We start from the raw sequence: 19,605 nt of genomic DNA on the forward strand, positions 1-19,605 counted from the left end.
GCCATGCGCAAAACTTGCTGCACACAACTTGCTACACTAACCTGTCACATGCAACTCGACACACAAAAAGTTGCTACACGCATGTTGCCACACAAAACTCATCTCACAAAAGTCGCTACATGCATGTCGCCTGTTATGTTTGCTAATGACAGGTGTTATGAAGGCAATCCAGAAACACAGTGTGCTTAGCGATCAGAGCGCACACAGTGATCTGACAAATACCCAAAAATACAAGAACGAGCTCTGAGACGTGGAAACTCTGTAGACTGCACACCTGATCCTATCCTAAACACAACTAAAAGCGGCTGTGGATTGCGCCTAACAACTACCTAGGCAACTCGGCACAGCCTAAGAAACTAGCTAGCCTGAAGATAGAAAAATAGGCCTGACTTGCCCCAGGGAAATTCCCCAAAGGAAAAGTCAGCCCCCCACATATAATGACTGTGAGTAAGATGAAAAGACAAAACGTAGGGATGAAATAGATTCAGCAAAGTGGGGCCCGATATACTAGGACAGAGCGAGGACAGTAAAGCGAACTTTGCAGTCTACAAAAAACCCTAAAGCAAAACCACGCAAAGGGGGCAAAAAAAAACCACCGTGCCGAACTAACGGCACGGCGGTACACCCTTTGCGTCTCAGAGCTTCCAGCAAAACAAAAGACAAGCTGGACAGAAAAAAAGCAACAAAAAAGCAAAAAGCACTTAGCTATACAGAGCAGCAGGTCACAGGAACAATCAGGAGAAGCTCAGATCCAACACTGAAACATTGACAAGGAGCAAGGATAGCAGCATCAGGCGGAGTTAAGTAATGAAGCAGTTAACGAGCTCACCAGAACACCTGAGGGAGGAAGCTCAGAAGCTGCAGTACCACTTGTGACCACAGGAGTGAATTCAGCCACAGAATTCACAACAGTCGCCACACACAACTCAACACACACAACTTGACAAACGAAACTCGCCCTAAAACACACACAAGTCTGGTATTAGCCTTCAAAAATAAAAATCTGATTAATAAGCAGACAAACTACAAGAGCAACAAATGTACCATATAGGAAATACGGCAGCTGTCAGTCACATGACCTGTCTATTATGTGTATGTGTGAGCTAATATAAACTGCCAGGGGGAGGGCTTCCTGTTGGCTGGGGATTTATCAGGCTGCCAATTTATCTTACAAATACTGAGGTAAAAATACTGAGCAAATAACGTGTTAACGAGGTCTAATACAGGAGATCACACAGGTATATACTATATACAGGGGAGATGACACACAGATATATACTATATACAGGAGAGATGACACACAGGTATATACTATATAAAGGAGGAGATGACATACAGGTACATACTATATACAGGAGGAGATGACATACAGGTATATACTATATACAGGAGGAGATGACACACAGGTATATACTATATACAGGAGCAGATTACCTACAGGTATATACTATATACAGGAGGAGATGACATACAGGTATATGCTATATATAGAAGATGACATACAGGTATATACTATATACAGGAGGAGATGACACACAGGTATATACTATATACAGGAGCAGATTACCTACAGGTATATACTATATACAGGAGGAGATGACATACAGGTATATGCTATATATAGAAGATGACATACAGGTATATACTATATACAGGAGGAGATGACACACAGATATATACTATATACAGGGGAGATGACACACCGGTATATACTATATACAGGAGGAGATGACATACAGGTATATACTATATAAAGGAGGAGATGACATACAGGTACATACTATATACAGGAGGAGATGACATACAGGTATATACTATATACAGGAGGAGATGACACACAGGTATATACTATATACAGGAGCAGATTACCTACAGGTATATACTATATACAGTAGGAGATGACATACAGGTATATGCTATATATAGAAGATGACATACAGGTATATACTATATACAGGAGGAGATGACACACAGATATATACTATATACAGGGGAGATGACACACCGGTATATACTATATACAGGAGGAGATGACATACAGGTATATACTATATATAGAAGGAGATGACATACAGGTATATACTATATATAGGAGGAGATGACATACAGGTGTATACTATATATAGGAGATGACATACAGGTATATGCTATATATAGGAGGAGATGACATACAGGTATATACTATATACAGGGGAGATGACACACAGCAGGTATATACTATATACAGGGGAGATGACATACAGGTATATACTATATACAGGAGATGACATACAGGTGTATACTATATATAAGGGAGATGACAAACATGTATATACTGAGGTGAAAATGAGAGGTGTGAGGTGAAAATGAAAAGGTGTGAGTGCAAAATGAGAGGAGTGAGGGAAAATAGTGTAGTGATCGGAAAATGACAGATGTGAGGTCGAAAAGACAAGTGTTAGGCGGGAATGAGAGGAGTGAGGGAGAAATTGAGAGGTGTGAGGGAGAAAATGAGAGATGTGAGGGGGAAAATTAAAGATGTGATTGGGAAAATGAGAGGCGTGATGGGAAAATAAGAGAAGTGACGTGCTATAACTAACCACAGATATTTACTATGCCCAGGCAACGCCGGGCTCTTCAGCTAGTATAATATATAAAGCTGAATGTGTGTGTATGTGTGTGTGTATGTCCGAGATTGGCACATGCACCATCGCAGCTACAGCCACAACATTTTGCACAGTCACACGTCTGGACCCCGAGAGCGTCATAGGCTATGTTGTGAGGCGAAATTTTAACCCCGCGCGTTCCAATTCACCAAACAATTTTGCCCCTATCTACATAATGGGAAAAAATGAAAGGAAAAGTGTAGGAGGCAAATTGACAGCTGCCAGATGTGAACAAGGGGGACTTAAAGAATGAGAGCGATGGCGCCAAAGAGTATATACCGTACAGTTGCTAAGGTGGGGCCCCGACATGGGATACTCACCACACACGGGGATATGAACACACGCAAAATGCGCCACACATTACCGTGTGCTTGAACACATATACCACCCTCAGCACACATTTCACGACACATACACCAACCTCGCCACAGAAAAGTCAAAACACAAAAATCACCGCTCAAAATTCGCCACGCACAAAATTCGCCACATGCAAAACTAGGCTCACGCAAAACTCGCCACACGTGCAAAACTCACTTCATGGAAAACTCGCCACACGCGAAACTTGCACATGCGGAAAAATTGCCACATGCACAAAAGTTGCAACACATGCAAAAGTTGCCTCACACAAAACTTGCACATACTCAAAACGCACCACACATAAAACTCGCCACGCGCAAAGCTTGCTGCACACAACTTGCTACACTAACCTGTCACATGTAACTCGACACACAAAATGTTGCTACACGCATGTCTCCACACAAAACTCATCTCACAAAAGTCGCTACATGCATGTCGCCACACGCAACTCAACACACACAACTTGACACTGTCTGGTATTATCCTTCAAAAATAAAAATCGGATTAATAAGCAGACAAACTACAAGAGAAACAAATGTACCATATAGGAAATACAACAGTTGTCAGTCACATGACCTGTCTATTATGTGTATGTGTGAGCTAATATATACTGCCAGGGGGGAGGGCTTCCTGTTGGCTGGGGGTTTATCAGGCTGCCCATTTAGCTTACAAATACTGAGGTAAAAATACTGACCAAATAACGTGTGAACGAGGTCTAATACAGGAGGAGATGACATACAGGTATATACTATATACAGGGTAGATGACACACAGGTATATACCATATACAGGAGCAGATGACACACAGGTATATACTATATACAGGGGAGATGACATACAGGTATATACTCTATACAGGGGAGATGACATACAGGTATATACTATATACAGGAGGAGATGACATACAGGTATATACTATATACAGGGAAGATGACACACATATATACTATATACAGGAGGAGATGACTTACAGGAATATACTATATATAGGAGCAGATGACATACAGGTATATACTATATACAGGAGGAGATGACTTACAGGTATATACTATATACAGGAGGAGATGGCATACAGGTATATACTATATACAGGATATGACATACAGGTATATACTATATATAGGAGGAGATGGCATACAGGTATATACTATATACAGAAGAGATGACATACAGGTATATACTATATACAGGAGGAGATGACACAGGTATATACAATATACAGGAGGAGATTACATACAGGTATATACTATATACAGGGGATATGACATACAGGTATATACTATATACAGGAGATGACATACAGGTGTATACTATATATAAGGGAGATGACAAAGATGTATATACTGAGGGGAAAATGAGAAGTATGAGTGCAAAATGAGAGGAGTGAGGGAAAATAGTGGAGTGATCGGAAAATGACAGATGTGAGGTCGAAATGACAAGTGTTAGGGGGGAATAAGAGGAGTGAGGGGGAAAATGAGAGGCGTGATGGGAAAATGAGAGGCGTGATGGAAAAATGAGAGGCGTGATGGGAAAATAAGAGAAGTGAGGTGCTATAACTAACCACAGATATTTACTATGCCCAGGCAACGCCGGGCTCTTCAGCTAGTATATATATATATATGTACTATATAAAGCTGAATGTGTGTGTGTGTGTGTATGTGTGTGTGTATGTCCGGGATTGGCATCTGCACCGTCGCAGCTACAGCCACAAAATTTTGCACAGTCACACGTCTGGACCCCGAGAGCGTCATAGGCTACGTTGTGAGGTGAAATTTTAACCCCGCGCGTTCCAATTCACCAAACAATTTTGCCCCTATCTACATAATGGGGAAAAAAGTGAAAGGAAAGGCTATGTTCACACTTTGCGGATTTCTCTGCGGATCCGCAGCGGATTTGACCGCTGCGGATCCGCAGCAGTTTCCCATGAGTTTACAGAACAATGTAAACCTATGGGAAACTAAAAACGCAGTGCACATGCTGCGGAAAAAACTGCGCGGAAACGCTGCGGATTACATTCCGCAGCATGTCACTTCTTTTCTGCGGATTTTCACCTGCTCCAATAGAAAACTGCAGATGAAAATCCGCAGAAGAAACCGCAGTAAAAACCGCGATAAATCCGCAGTGAAAACGCGTTGCGGTTTTCACTGCGGATTTTGGAATTCTGCTGCGGAAAAATCCGCAGTGGAATCTGCAAAGTGTGAACATAGCCTAAAGTGTTGGAGGCGTCGCAGCTACAGAAACAAAATTTTGCACAGTCACACGTCTGGACCCTGAGAGCGTCATAGGCTACGTTGTGAGGTGAAATTTTAACCCCGCGCTTTCCAATTCACCAAACTATTTTTCCCCTATCTACATAATGGGGAAAAGTGAAAGGAAAAGTGTTGGAGGCAAATTGACAGCTGCCAGATGTGAACAAGGGGGACTTAAAGAATGAGAGCGATGGCGCCAAAGAGTATATACCGATCAGTTGCTAAGGTGGGGCCCCGACATGAGATACTCACCACACATGGGGATATGAACACACACACAAAATGCGCCACACACTACCACGTGCTTGAACACATATACCACCCTCAGCACACATTTCACCACACATACACCAACCTCGCCACATAAAAGTCGAAACACAAAAGTCGCCGCTCAAAACTCACCACGTGCAAAACTCACCACATGCAAAAGCTAGGCTCACGCAAAACTCGCCACAAGTGCAAAACTCACCTCATGGAAAACTCGCCACACGCAAAACTTGCACACGCGGAAAAATTGCCACATGCACAAAATTTGCAACACATGCAAAAGTTGCCTCACACAAAACTTGCACATACTCAAAAGGCACCAGACATAAAACTCACCACGTGCAAAACTCGCCATGCGCAAAACTTGCTGCACACAACTTGCTACACTAACCTGTCACATGCAACTCGACACACAAAAAGTTGCTACACGCATGTTGCCATACAAAACTCATCTCACAAAAGTCGCTACATGCATGTCGCCACACACAACTCAACACACACAACTTGACAGACGAAACTCGCCCTAAAACACACACAAGTCTGGTATTAGCCTTCAAAAATAAAAATCTGATTAATAAGCAGACAAACTACAAGAGCAACAAATGTACCATATAGGAAATACGGCAGCTGTCGGTCACATGACCTGTCTATTATGTGTATGTGTGAGCTAATATATACTGCCAGGGGGAGGGCTTCCTGTTAGCTGGGGATTTATCAGGCTGCCAATTTATCTTACAAATACTGAGATAAAAATACTGAGCAAATAATGTGTTAACGAGGTCTAAAGATCACACAGGTATATACTATATACAGGGGAGATGACACACAGATATATACTATATACAGGAGAGATGACACACAGGTATATACTATATAGAGGAGGAGATGACATACAGGTACATACTATATACAGGAGGAGATGATATACAGGTATATACTATATACAGGAGGAGATGACACACAGGTATATACTATATACAGGAGCAGATTACCTACAGGTATATACTATATACAGGAGGAGATGACATACAGGTATATGCTATACATAGAAGATGACATACAGGTATATACTATATACAGGAGGAGATGACACACAGATATATACTATATACAGGGGAGATGACACACAGGTATATACTATATACAGGAGGAGACGACATACAGGTATATACTATATATAGAAGGAGATGACATACAGGTATTTACTATATATAGGAGGAGATGACATACAGGTATATACTATATACAGGGGAGATGACACACAGCAGGTATATACTATATACAGGGGAGATGACATACAGGTATATACTATATACAGGAGATGACATACAGGTGTATACTATATATAAGGGAGATGACAAACATGTATATACTGAGGTGAAAATGAGAGGTGTGAGGTGAAAATGAAAAGGTGTGAGTGCAAAATGAGAGGAGTGAGGGAAAATAGTGTAGTGATCGGAAAATGACAGATGTGAGGTCGAAATGACAAGTGTTAGGCGGGAATGAGAGGAGTGAGGGAGAAAATGAGAGGTGTGAGGGAGAAAATGAGAGATGTGAGGGGGAAAATTAAAGATGTGATTGGGAAAATGAGAGGAGTGATGGGAAAATAAGAGAAGTGACGTGCTATAACTAACCACAGATATTTACTATGCCCAGGCAATGCCGGGCTCTTCAGCTAGTATATATATATATATATATATATATATATATATATATATATATATATGTACAATTGTGTGAAAAACTGCTTGTTCCTTACCTGATTTCCTATTCTCTTGCATGTATGTCACACTTAAATGTTTCATATCACCAAACAAATTTAAATATTAGACAAAGATAACACAAGTAAACACAAAATGCAGTTTTTATGTGAGGGGGTCTTTATTATTAAGGGAAAAGAAATCTAAACCTACAGGACCCTGTGTAAAAACGTGATTGCTCCCCCCTTTAAGTCAGAAATTAAGTGTGATTTGACAGAAATTAAGTGTGATAAGCTGATTTGAAATTTGCTAGGCACAAACACACCTGATTACTGCCTTACAAAGTAAAGTAGACCAAAAGATCTCCAAAAGCTAGACATCATGTCACTATCCAAAGAAATTCTGGAAGAAATGAGAAACAAAGTAATTCAGATCTATCAGTCTGGTAAAGGTTATTGAGGCGCCCCTGGGGTCCAGTCGCCACAGAGGTACTGCACCTCATCCAGAGGTGTGGTATCCCACTCTCAAGTAAGGAGGGGGCACTACCCAGGACTCTAACACTCACATCCAACACACACCAGTTCTGTCGGGGCACCTGGGTGTACCCTTAGGGAGGAAGGCCTCATCCCATGCTGGATAGGAATGGGTGGTGAGAATAGATAGAGTAGGTAGGAAAATGTAGAGGGCTTAGAAGGCAGAGGAGTCTGTGAGGAGAAGTGGAGCTGAGCAGACATGAGGGTCTGTAGCTCCTGACAGCCAGACGAGAGAAGTGTGAGGGAGAGGCAGAAAGAAGCTCCCAGGAGGACAGAAGGTGTCCGAGGGGCATGGGAAGTGCAGAAGCCACCCATGGGACCCGCATCCACGCTGACCATCACCAGGTGAAGGGACCAGGTCGCAGTCGAGGGACCGGCCCCAACTTAGTGGAAAGCTTCAAGTTCAGCTAAGAAACCAGAGGCTGTAACGTCTGTAGGAGTCACAGCCACATCTACCCATAACTCGCCAAAAAAACAGCCCGATAGAATCCAGGGGACTCAGAGGACGTCGCCCGACCAGGTTTGGGGCTGCTGGCTTGGGACACTGTGGGTGATGAGCTGGGCAGGAGAAGTGGAAGCCAGCATAGTGAACCAGCCAGAGAAAGGCATAAGAAAGGAGTCCTGGAAAGGTGCACCCCAATTTACCTGGGAGTTTGGTGGACCACTGACCTGAAGGACACAGCATCCGGCTGGCATTTGTGGACTGGAGAACTGTAAGTAAAAGTGGAACCTGCACCTTGCTGTTTCCTTTGAGTTATTCCTGCATCACCTGCACAGCATAACCACAACCGCCATCTTACCACTTAACCCTATAACTGCCCTGGGGCTAGCTCTACCCATGGGGAGCTGCACCATCTTTGCTGCGCCACCATCGCCCCAGAGAATCTGACTGCAGCATCGGCCACCATCTCATTGCTGAACACCATGGGTGGTGTCACGAGCAATTTCCCAATTCTCTTATAAACTTTTCCCCTTTATTTCATCATTTTTACATGGACGCCCAGGGCCACAGACCGGGTCATTGCTGCCGTGACTTTCCTCTTTAAGAACTGCCGTGTCGGACTCGGTACCGAGTACCCCATGGCCCTATGCGGCACTCCATTATAAAGCTATTTCTAAAGCTTTGGGACTCAAGCGAATCACAGTGAGAGCCATTATCCACAAATGGCAAAAACATGGATCAGTGGTGAATCTTCTCAGGAGTGGCCAGGCAACCAAAATTACTCTTCCGAGAGATCACAAAAGACCCCACAACAACATCCAAAGTACTGCAGGTCTCACTTGCCTCAGTTAAGGTCAGTGTTCATGACTCTACCATAAGAAAGAGACTGGGCAAAAATGGCCAGAGTTCCAAGACGAAAACCACTGCTGAGCAATAAGAGCATAATGGCTCGTCTCAGTTTTGCCAGAAAAACATCTTGATGATCCCCTAGACTTTTGGGAGAATACTCTGGACTCACAAGGCAAAATTATAACTTTTTGGAAGGTGTATGTCCCATTACATCAGGCGTTGAAGTAATACAGCATTTTAGAAAGGGAACATCATACCAACAGTAAAATATGGTGGTGGTAATGCTGAAAAGCACTTGCAAGTCTACCTTTGAATGGCATAAGAAAAACAAAATTAAGACTTTGGAGTGGCCTAGTCAAGGTCCGATTGAGATGCTGTGGCATGACCTTAAAAAGCAGTTCTTGCTCGGAAATCCTCCAATGTGACTGAATTACAACAATCCTGCAAAGATGATTGGGACAAAATTCCTCCAAAGCATTGTAAAAGACTAATTGCCTGTTATCGCAAACGCTCAATTGCAGTTGTTGCTGCTAAGGGTGGCCCAACCAGTTATTAGGTTTAGGGGTCAATCACTTTTTCACACAGGGTCCTGTCGGTTTGGATTTCTTTTTCCCTTAATAATAAAGACCTTCATTCAAACTGCTTTTTAAGTGTACCTGTTTATCTTTATTTAATATTTATATTTGTTTGATGATCTGAAACTTTTAAGTGTGACAACATGCAAAACAATAGGAAATCAGGAAGGGGGCAAACATTTTTTCACACAACTACATATATATATGCTGTGTATATATATATATATATATATATATATATAGATATATATATATATATCTATATATATATATATATATATATATATATGATAATGTTGTAATAATTGCCCAAAGAATAAAGTTTTCTTTTCATTTTTACTACACAGTGAATGATGTAAATACTACTTTCCATTAAAACCAATTTTTTTTGGGGGGGGGGTTTCACTACACAATATTGTAAGTTAAATGGTCTCAAATCAAAATATCAAATCAACCTATACATGTTTCAATGTAAAAATAATAAATGTATGTCTCTAAAAAAACAACAATGATCAACCTAAAGCACAAAAAAGACAACCTAAAGCACAAAAAAAAGAACAAAAAAATGGCCAAAGCTGGAAGGGGTAACATGTAGTCAACTTTTATAATAGATGAAATGTGGATTACATCCGCGCTGCTGCGACAAATAATAGATCCAGATATACTTGTAAGATGTTCGGGTGGTTTATTCAACGCGTTTCGAAGCTCATGGCTTCTTCTTCAGGAAGTTTCCACACAGAGATATCAAATATATCAAATATCAATAAATAATTGATATCTCTGTGTGGAAACTTCCTGAAGAAGAAGCCATGAGCTTCGAAACGCGTTGAATAAACCACCCGAACATCTTACAAGTATATCTGGATCTATTATTTGTCGCAGCAGCGCGGATGTAATCCACATTTCATCTATTATAACGGTTCTGAGAGGTCGCAGCGCCGACCTGTGGATCTGCAGCAGCTGACAACTACACGCTTGTACTGTGTACTACCAGGTGAGCAGTTCTCTCACAATTGATCAGGAACAATCCTGGGGATAAGACCCTATTTGCGCTCTTTTTGTCTCCTATCTTTCAATACTAATGTAGTCAACTTTCAAATGCTGCCAGCCCTTGTGCATTAATTTGACTTTTTTAAGACCCCCAGAGGAAACTGGCAAGAATTCTCTTATAACGTACATATGAATGTTCTGCCAGGCATTCTTATGTATGGGTAATTCGGGGAGATGGCTCTGCCTGCCAAAAGACCATTCAGATGACAGTTATCTAATGGGCTTAAGGGGCTTTTAACTGCAGTGGTCAGCAGTTTATCTCCTTACAAATATTTGTAAAATATCTACTACTAACTCCAATTTAATACAAACTTTCTATATAGATATCTGCAATTAAAGGGGTATTCCCATCTCCAAGATCCTACCCCATATGTAGCAGCAGGTGTAGTATTACTAATATTAGCAAATACCTTCAATTAGAAATGTAGTATAGTTCTTCTGATTAGTTATGTTGCTTATGTGCAGGACATTGCAGTAGCTTAGGTATCCATGGTTACAACCACTCATATAGTAACAATCAGCTAGTTGTTAGTGGTTGTAACCATGGATACCTAAGCTACTGCAATTCCTTGCACATGGGGTAAGCAACATAGCTAATCAGAAGAACTATACTATGTTTTCAACTGGAGGTATTTGCTGATATTAGTATTATTACACTTACTACATATTGGATAGGATCTTGGAGATGGGGATACCCCTTTAACATTATATTGAGCCAATTTGGATATATTTGTCTCATGTAGGTCACCATAGGAAGTATTTTTGAAGTCATTTGGGCTATATTTCGGCCTGGAACATCTTTTGGAATCAGTGTCATGAGAGCTCTGCGTCTTTTAAGGATCTTCAAAGTAACCAAGTAAGTGCAATTTGGTGTTTTTTTTTCTATGTCTCATTCAATATCTTACATTTTTGTTGTATTATTTGATGCATAGGTTAATGGTAGATCCTTGTGTGCTTCCCCAGATACTGGGCCTCTTTGAGGAACTTGGTGGTGTCTTTGATGAATTCCATGAAGTCCATTATCAGCCTGCTCTTCCTCCTTTTCCTTTTCATTGTCGTGTTTGCGCTCCTGGGGATGCAGCTGTACGGTGGCAGGTAGGATGCTGTATGAGTGAGGTATTAAAGCATTGCTTATAGTGACCGAAAACTCCATAATAAAGTACTAGACGGCAGTACCTAAAGTCCTTGTTCATCCCTGGGCAGGAGGTGTTAAAGTTGAAATGTCACCAGATTTCACAATATATTACAAAATAAAATCTTTTAAACCTTTTGAGGCTGGTATATTTACTTTTGAAAATCCACATCAGAATTAATGTAAATAGATATATATTTTTTAAAGTTTCCCTGGCTACTATTAAAATACTCATTTAAATTGAGGTTTATGCAGTACTGCCATGCTAATATGGATTTTCAGAGAAAGTACACCAGCACGTTCAAGACATATAGGTGTCTTAGACCTGATGATGCAGGTGTACTTTTTCTGAAAATTCTTAATTGAACAGCTGTACTACACAAACTTCAAATTAAATGAGTATGGTACTTTAAAAGTAGCCAGGGGAACTTAAAAATATATCTATATACATTAATTCTATTAATATTGTATGCACTTTGTATTGTGAAATCTGATGACACATCCACTTTATGTAGTCCCTGTACCCGCGGAAAATGTGATAATTGATAGATAATATGGCAAATGGACAATCTTTAAATCACTTTATTTAAAAATTGTTGTCTTCCCTTGAAAAATGACTCAATATGTGCCAACCACTAGGTGTCTCCCTTCTGTCTGACTTGCTGCCAACTGCCTGTTGTTAGGTTTAATCCATGCCAAACTAAATTCAGACATAATGGAGAGGAGGGATTTCCATTAATGGATAATGACAGGTGCAGTGCATATAGGTAAGGGAAGAAAGTCTCAGCACCTGTAGTGCTGGCAGAATGTTGTTAAAGAGGAACCACCCTTTCGAAAATGCAATTTTAACTTGTGGGTGGGAGCTGAGAAAAGCAAAAAAATATGCTTTTCGGCATGTTTATGTTAACCAAAGCTTTTATTATGCTATTCTAAAATGTGCTGTTTGCTGCATAAAGACTATAGCTTACCTTTCCTTTTAAGACATAAAATGCCTTAGGCTTTGTAAGTTGCCTGGAAGGGTTAAGAGCGCACCATTATTAGGTAGAAAAATGTCAAGATCACAGAAACATTGCGTCCAGGATCCCATCGGACCCTGGTACAGTTCACTATGTCATGCTGATTGAGCCCAGCGCCAATTATACTGATGAATAACTGTAATATTGATCAGATCCATTGCAGAAAATGTGAGGATACTGTAAACACTGCTTACACTGGGGATGATAAAGCGCCTTAATATAAGGAGACAGGAACATTACAGTGTAAATACATAGGGAAAAGGAAATGTATAGAACCGCAGACTGGCATTAGGCTTTATGGGACACGGCTTGATAGAGATCCTTTCGTAAGTCCGGTTTCAATACTACTACTACTGTCTGAGAAACAAATGTATTTTCGATGTCGGTGGAGTTGTGTCATGTTACTTACATCCAGCTAATAGGTGCATAACACTGAATATACACAGTATGAAGAACGTGACACAAGATGGAAATTTGCTAAAAAACTCTTTAAGTGCTGTAACTGTCACGGGATTACCGCGACAGTGTGGAGCCAGAAGACCGCAGCGTTTGATTGCTCCTACTCAGGTGCTGAGAAGTAGCATTTGTCCTTCATTTTAAATGTGTTTATTTCTTCTGGCAGAACAGGGGTTAATCGGCCATGTGGGAAGCCCCTGTGCTCACAGCTGAGCTCGGTTAGCCACTCCTTTCCCCTTTTATAATCTTGGCTCTGTTACAAATCCTTGTCAGAGCTAGCATTCGCTGCATGGCTAATGGAAGGAGAGGGGTTCATATGAGAAGGAGAGTTGTAGGAGTTATTAGTGACTGTTGCTTGGTTTGTGTGTGTGTGGCAATTCCTTATCCTTCTCTGTTTAGGTTTATTGCTCTATGTTCACACCCTGGTGCATTCCTCTGTTATATGTGAGTGAATATTTTGTATGCCTGGAGTTTTCTGTTAACCCTTGTCTGTGTTGCTTTGTTTGTCGGGTTGGTGTACAGTAGAGCCCCCTTTTCTCTGGGTGGGGGAAGAGAACAGATGGAGGGCTAACTCTGTAGATAAGGCAAGGGCGGAGGCCCCGGCATCTTCACCTTCAGAAGTATCTCTGGGAGTAGGACGAGCTAGAGCACCCCCTAGTGTTAGGGACAGGGAAGGAGCCTCTGGTCCCGGGTCACCTGACAGCTGTGTCCTGACAGCAACTCTTTGTATCTCATGCCTTTTACCCCCCACGCCTCACCCAGTGAACTGATTTCCACAAATGTAACACCCGGTGATAACTGTTTTCCAAGTGTTCTACTCAACACCCAAAACAGTGCTAACCACAGTGTCATTATCTGTAGCAAAAAAAAGAGAAAAAATAGAGAAAACAGGTCATCATCCCAAGGAAATCTGTGGAGATCATCCTGCCAGCACGTTGAGGAACCACAATAATGGTGCACAAAAGAAAAACAAGCCATGATCCGATTCTCGGATAAATATAGGATAAAGTCAAAAGAGGAAATTTCCAGCATGTGAAAAAAAGGATAGAATAAAAATCTAATTTCAATAAATCATTAAAAGGCTCCTGAATTCTTATGCGTTTCAGATCACATGGATACATAGTCTGACTGAATAGGGATCCATGTGATCCAAAACGTGTGAGAATTTAGGAGCCTTTGTTTAATTATGGACATTTGTATCACTTTTTTATCATGATTTATTCAAAGTTCATTTTTATTCTATCATCTTTGTGGATGCTGGAAAGCTCCTCTATGGACTTTATCTGCCATTACCTTTACTGTATTCAACAACACCTTCACATCAGCCGCAGCGCCCCCGCATCCCACTTTCCAGGAAAAACGTACAAGAACAGCGATAATATCCCAGTGTGTCCTCCAAACTAGCCACAATGTAACAATAGAAAAGACAACCACTGTCATCCACAGTGCCCTTATTTTTCACCAATTTATTTCCCACTTCATACCATTCTCATGGATTTCACAAAGATCCACACAAGAACACGGGTACAGGAACAAGCGCAGGTGCTGCGACGCCTGCATAACTGGATCCTTTCTTTCCTGAATTTATTATGAAGGCTTTAACCCAAGAGAGAGTGATTAGTTTTCTATTACACCAGTATAATATATACTTTGGAGACCCATCTGAGTGAGGTCTACTTGTTGTGGCAGATGGGCTCACACAATTTGATCTAAAGGTGCGCAAAGAACCTAAAATGTAAAAAATTTTAAATATGACATTAAGGCTAAATTTTATATATGTTTTTATGAAACCTTTATAATTCTCACACCATAACGCCATGTCACGCTGTGTATTTGAGTCAATGACAAGGTGAACACAGTACGCGCGTTCACTTTTGTCTTTTAGCTTCCAATTCGTTCTCTCTGCATCCAGACACAGTGTCGTTCTGTAGAATCCTTTGAACAGTAAAGCTAATTAAAATAATGTAAATATTACATCATGCATCTGTTATAGATCCCGCCGGCATCTTTCTTGTGCCCGTACTTTTGAATTGCCCCCACAGTAAATTTGCACCTTTACAAGTAATGAAAAATGTCACCTGAGTCTTGGTGGAAATTGACAGATGAGAGCAAATCCAATTAGGGTACTCTTATTTCACAGTGAATTTTTTATTTCAGGTGTTAAAGGGGTTGTCCGCTTTAAGGAAACTAGACCCCCAAAAGTGGCAAAATACCTAAAATATCAAACATAGTAGTAGCGATGTCGTAATGGAAAAGCTTCAACGGGGTCTCAATTATTGCAAATCTTCAGTAATATTGGTCTTTTCATATGGGCCAACAGGACCTTTTGGGCCCCATAGGTTCCAGGGCTCGGGTGCGATTGCAACTCCTGCACCTATTATACAGGGTGGACCAATTATATGGCATAAATAAAAATGGGAATGGTTGGTGATATCAACTTCCTGTTTGTGGCACGTTAGTATATGGGGGGGGGGGGAACTTTTCAAGATGGGTGCTGACCATGGCGGCCATTTTGAAGTCAGCCATTTTTTTATACAACTTTATAAATGGCCCACCCAGGTATATCCATATAAATGGCCCACCCTGTAGTTACACCTTTGCATAGTAGGTACTATGGAGGACAATGGCTGTCTGCCGCTGCTCCAGTCCCTGTATTTTGGCTGCAGTGGTGACGGCATGTTGATAGCCTGCATCACCGCTGCAGCCAATCACTGACCTTAGCGACTCCTTATGTCTACCTTGGCAGAGCCACTGAGCTCAGTGATTAGCTACAGCAGCGGAGCGAGCTGCCAACATGACGTCATCGCTGCAGCCAAACACTGAGACCTGAGCAGCGACAGAAAACGGTTGTAGGACCCAGGGATGGTGGTTATGCTTTTTTTTTTTTCAAACAATGTGTACCTTACACTGATGTTTAGTATTTATTTTGTCGTCTATTTTTTTGCAGATTTAATTTTAATGATGGCACCCCTTCGGCAAATTTTGATACATTTCCTGCAGCCATCATGACTGTCTTTCAGGTAATGATAATATTCTATTTCTCAATAAAACATACGTCTTCATCCACTAGAAAGCTTAATCTACTCCTCGCTTATTTGTCGTTCATTCAGATTTTAACTGGAGAAGACTGGAATGAGGTGATGTACAATGGGATCCGCTCGCAGGGTGGAGTCAGCTCTGGCATGTGGTCTTCCATTTACTTCATCGTTCTCACACTGTTTGGCAACTGTATCCTAATTATTGCTGATGACTTTTTAGTTAATCCACAAGATAAATAGTTTCTACAAAGGCCTAGAAAATACAAATTATGTGCAGAGCAACATATATTGTAAACATTTTAAAGACATCTTACACAAACAGATGATCAAACATACAAGTGCTTCTAACTAAATAAGAATATCATCAAAAAGTTCATTTATTTCAGTTCTTCAATACAAAAAGTGAAATTCATTTATTATATAGAGTCATTACACACAGAGTGATCTATTTCAAGTGTTTATTTCTGTTAATGTTGATGATTATGGCTTACAGCCAATGAAAGCCCAGAAGTCATTATCTCAGTAAATTAGAATACTTTATAACACCAGCTTGAAAAATGATTTCAAAATCCGAAATGTTGGCCTACTGAAATGTATGTTCAGTAAATGCACTCAATACTTGGTCAGGGCTCATTTTGCATCAATTACTGCATCAATGCGGCGAGGCATGGAGGCGATCAGTCTGTGGCACTGCTGAGGGGTTATGGAAGCCCAGGTTGCTTTGATAGCAGCCTTCAGTTCGTCTGCATTGTTGGGTCTGGTGTCTCTCATCTTCATCTTGACAATACCCCACAGATGATAACAGAGCAAACATACATATTCATCATTTCCTCTTTTTTGTGGTTTCCTTTAATTATCACCATCAGTAAATTATTTAAAAACACTTCTTTTTTTTCCCAAGCCTTTTCACATGTTTCATCACATGTGAAAGCGAAAAAATTGTGTGAACGGAGAAAAAGTGTTTATAAAAGCAAACTTCAGGAATACTTAGTGATAAAGGAGATAAAAGTTTTATCTCATTGGCTTTTTACGAGTGCAAATAAATTGCCTCTAATAAGTGCAGTCACTGATGAGGCAAATCGATCGATTTACGGGTCGCATCAGTATAACAATAATAGCAGCTGCTAGTAATGCGGCCTGCTGGCTGTATGGTGGTCCTGGGGGTGGGGGGGTCCTGGGATATAGCATGACAGCTGCACTTGGCTGACCCTTTAAAAGGTGGATCTAATGTAAAATTACCAATTTATTATTATTATTATTATTTAATTCCTAATTATAGTATCCGATCCTTAACTCTACCAGACACTCTTCTTAATGTATTTCTTGCCATTGCTGTGGATAATCTGGCCAATGCGCAGGAGCTGACCAAGGTAAGTGGTCATTACCAGCCAGAAGAGACACTAAGTTTCTGCATTTAACACATTGCTAGAAAACATATAAAAGTATAGAATTCAGTAAAATAAGCCTAAAAAGGATTTCCAACCTCATAAAATGATAGTTGTTCACCTCTAAGGACTTTTAATTTTACTTAAAGGGAATCTGTCACCAGGGTTTTTCTACCCCATCTGAGAGCAGCATGATGTAGGGGCAGAGACTCTGATTCCAGTGATGTATAATTTAGTTTACTGGGTGCAGCAGCTGTGATACAATCACAGTTTTCTCTGCTGCAGATCTAGCACAGCTCGGAATGCTGAGCACTGTGTAACTCCGCCCACACCACTGATTGGCTGCTTTTTGTGAACATAAAGCTGCCAGTCAGTGATGGGATGGGATTACAAAGAGCAGGAGGACTAGGATGCACGTGGCAGCCAGTCCTGTAGTGATAATTTCCTGTTAATAAAACACTGATTGTGTTGAAATATCAGCCCACAGCCTAATAAGCGACACATAGTTTGAATCAGGGTGTCTGTCCTTACATCATTCTCCTCTCAGATTACATAGCAAAAATCTGCTGACAGATTCTCTTTAAATTCATGTATTTGAGGCTAAAAATCATTTTTCCATTCCGATTGGGTACTATTAGGAAAACTAGCACCATTTTGCTTTTACAGGCTTTTTGTTTCCCTGTGCATTCAATTTAGATGTGGTCTGTGGTCGCAAATAAAGGCAAATAAAAGTTACAACGTCCCTGTTGGGCCATCAGACAGAGCTCGCTATTGGATTCACAGTTAACTCATTCTGCAGCCAGCAGTAGATATTGCAACACAGTGGCTATAGATGGAAACCTGAGCAATTTTTCTTTAAATAAACCCATTTAGAAAAATAAAAATTAAAAAAATAAATTTTTAGCCTCAAATACATGCATCTAAGGCTACGTTCACATTGGCGTCGCGTCGCTGTTGCGTCGGCGACGCAGCGGCGACGCAGCGGCGACGCGCCCCTATGTTTAACATAGGGGACGCGTGCGTCTTTTTGCACGCGTTTTCCGACACGTGCGTCGTTTTAGACGCTAGCGTCGGACGCAAGAAAACGCTACAAGTTGCATTTTTCTTGCGTCCGATTTCGTCAAAAAACGACACACGCGTCGCAAAACGCGCGCGTTTTTGCGCGCGTTTGCGCGCGTTTTTCCGTGCGTCGCGCGTTGCGTCGCCGACGCAGGGCGGCGCAACGCTAGTGTGAACGTAGCCTAAGTAAAAGAAATGTCCCCGAAGGTGGAAAACTACTTTAGTTTGAGTTTTAAAAAAAATGTTTTTTTCTCTTCCATCTTTTGCAAGTTTTTGGTTTACTCTGCTCCAATGGTGTGCCATCCTGTCATGTGAGCACAGCAGCCAATCAGTGGCCAAATCAATGACATGACCATTACATCATAAATGAGGCCAGTGATTGGCTGCTGCAGACAGATCGAAATTGTACGTCATCAATGGAGTGGTGTAATCAACGACAGGACTGTTTTCCTAGACGAGTTTAGGTATTTGAAAGTTCAGTACAATTTTTTTTAAAGGCTGATTTCAAAACTTATGAGGCTGGAGACCCCCTTTAAGGCTTTCCAATATATACATTTGCATATAGCGATTACGTGGCTCTTGTGTAATATTCTTGTGTTATGTTTATATGAAATGTTCACAAGATGGATAAGAAGGAAGGAAATTTAAGAACATTTAGCGGAACATTAGACAAGTAAATGATTCCTTAGACTGCCGTGACACCCCTAAAATACATCCCTTTTACACTGTGTAACCTCCCAACATAATAATAAGGAACGGGACCACCACTATCTCTAGTGGGTGGAGGTCAGTTCCAGAAAATATCTGCTTCATAACAAAAAAGGCAATTTGTGATACTGAAATGGGGCAAGAAGC

At 41.0% G+C, this 19,605-nt stretch overlaps 1 protein-coding gene across 1 annotated transcript in view; it reads left to right on the top strand.

Moving 5' to 3' along the window:
- Nucleotides 1-19,605, top strand: part of CACNA1E (calcium voltage-gated channel subunit alpha1 E) — a 782,868-nt gene that overhangs the window by 662,205 nt on the left and 101,058 nt on the right. The window contains exons 15-19 of the mRNA XM_069737731.1: nucleotides 11,408-11,520; nucleotides 11,628-11,759; nucleotides 16,216-16,288; nucleotides 16,379-16,496; nucleotides 17,609-17,676. Coding sequence (XP_069593832.1) covers nucleotides 11,408-11,520; nucleotides 11,628-11,759; nucleotides 16,216-16,288; nucleotides 16,379-16,496; nucleotides 17,609-17,676 — 504 coding nt within the window. The remainder of the gene's footprint in view (nucleotides 1-11,407; nucleotides 11,521-11,627; nucleotides 11,760-16,215; nucleotides 16,289-16,378; nucleotides 16,497-17,608; nucleotides 17,677-19,605) is intronic.

This window comes from Ranitomeya imitator, chromosome 8 (assembly GCF_032444005.1).
Source record: "Ranitomeya imitator isolate aRanImi1 chromosome 8, aRanImi1.pri, whole genome shotgun sequence".
Classification (NCBI taxonomy): domain Eukaryota; kingdom Metazoa; phylum Chordata; class Amphibia; order Anura; family Dendrobatidae; genus Ranitomeya; species Ranitomeya imitator.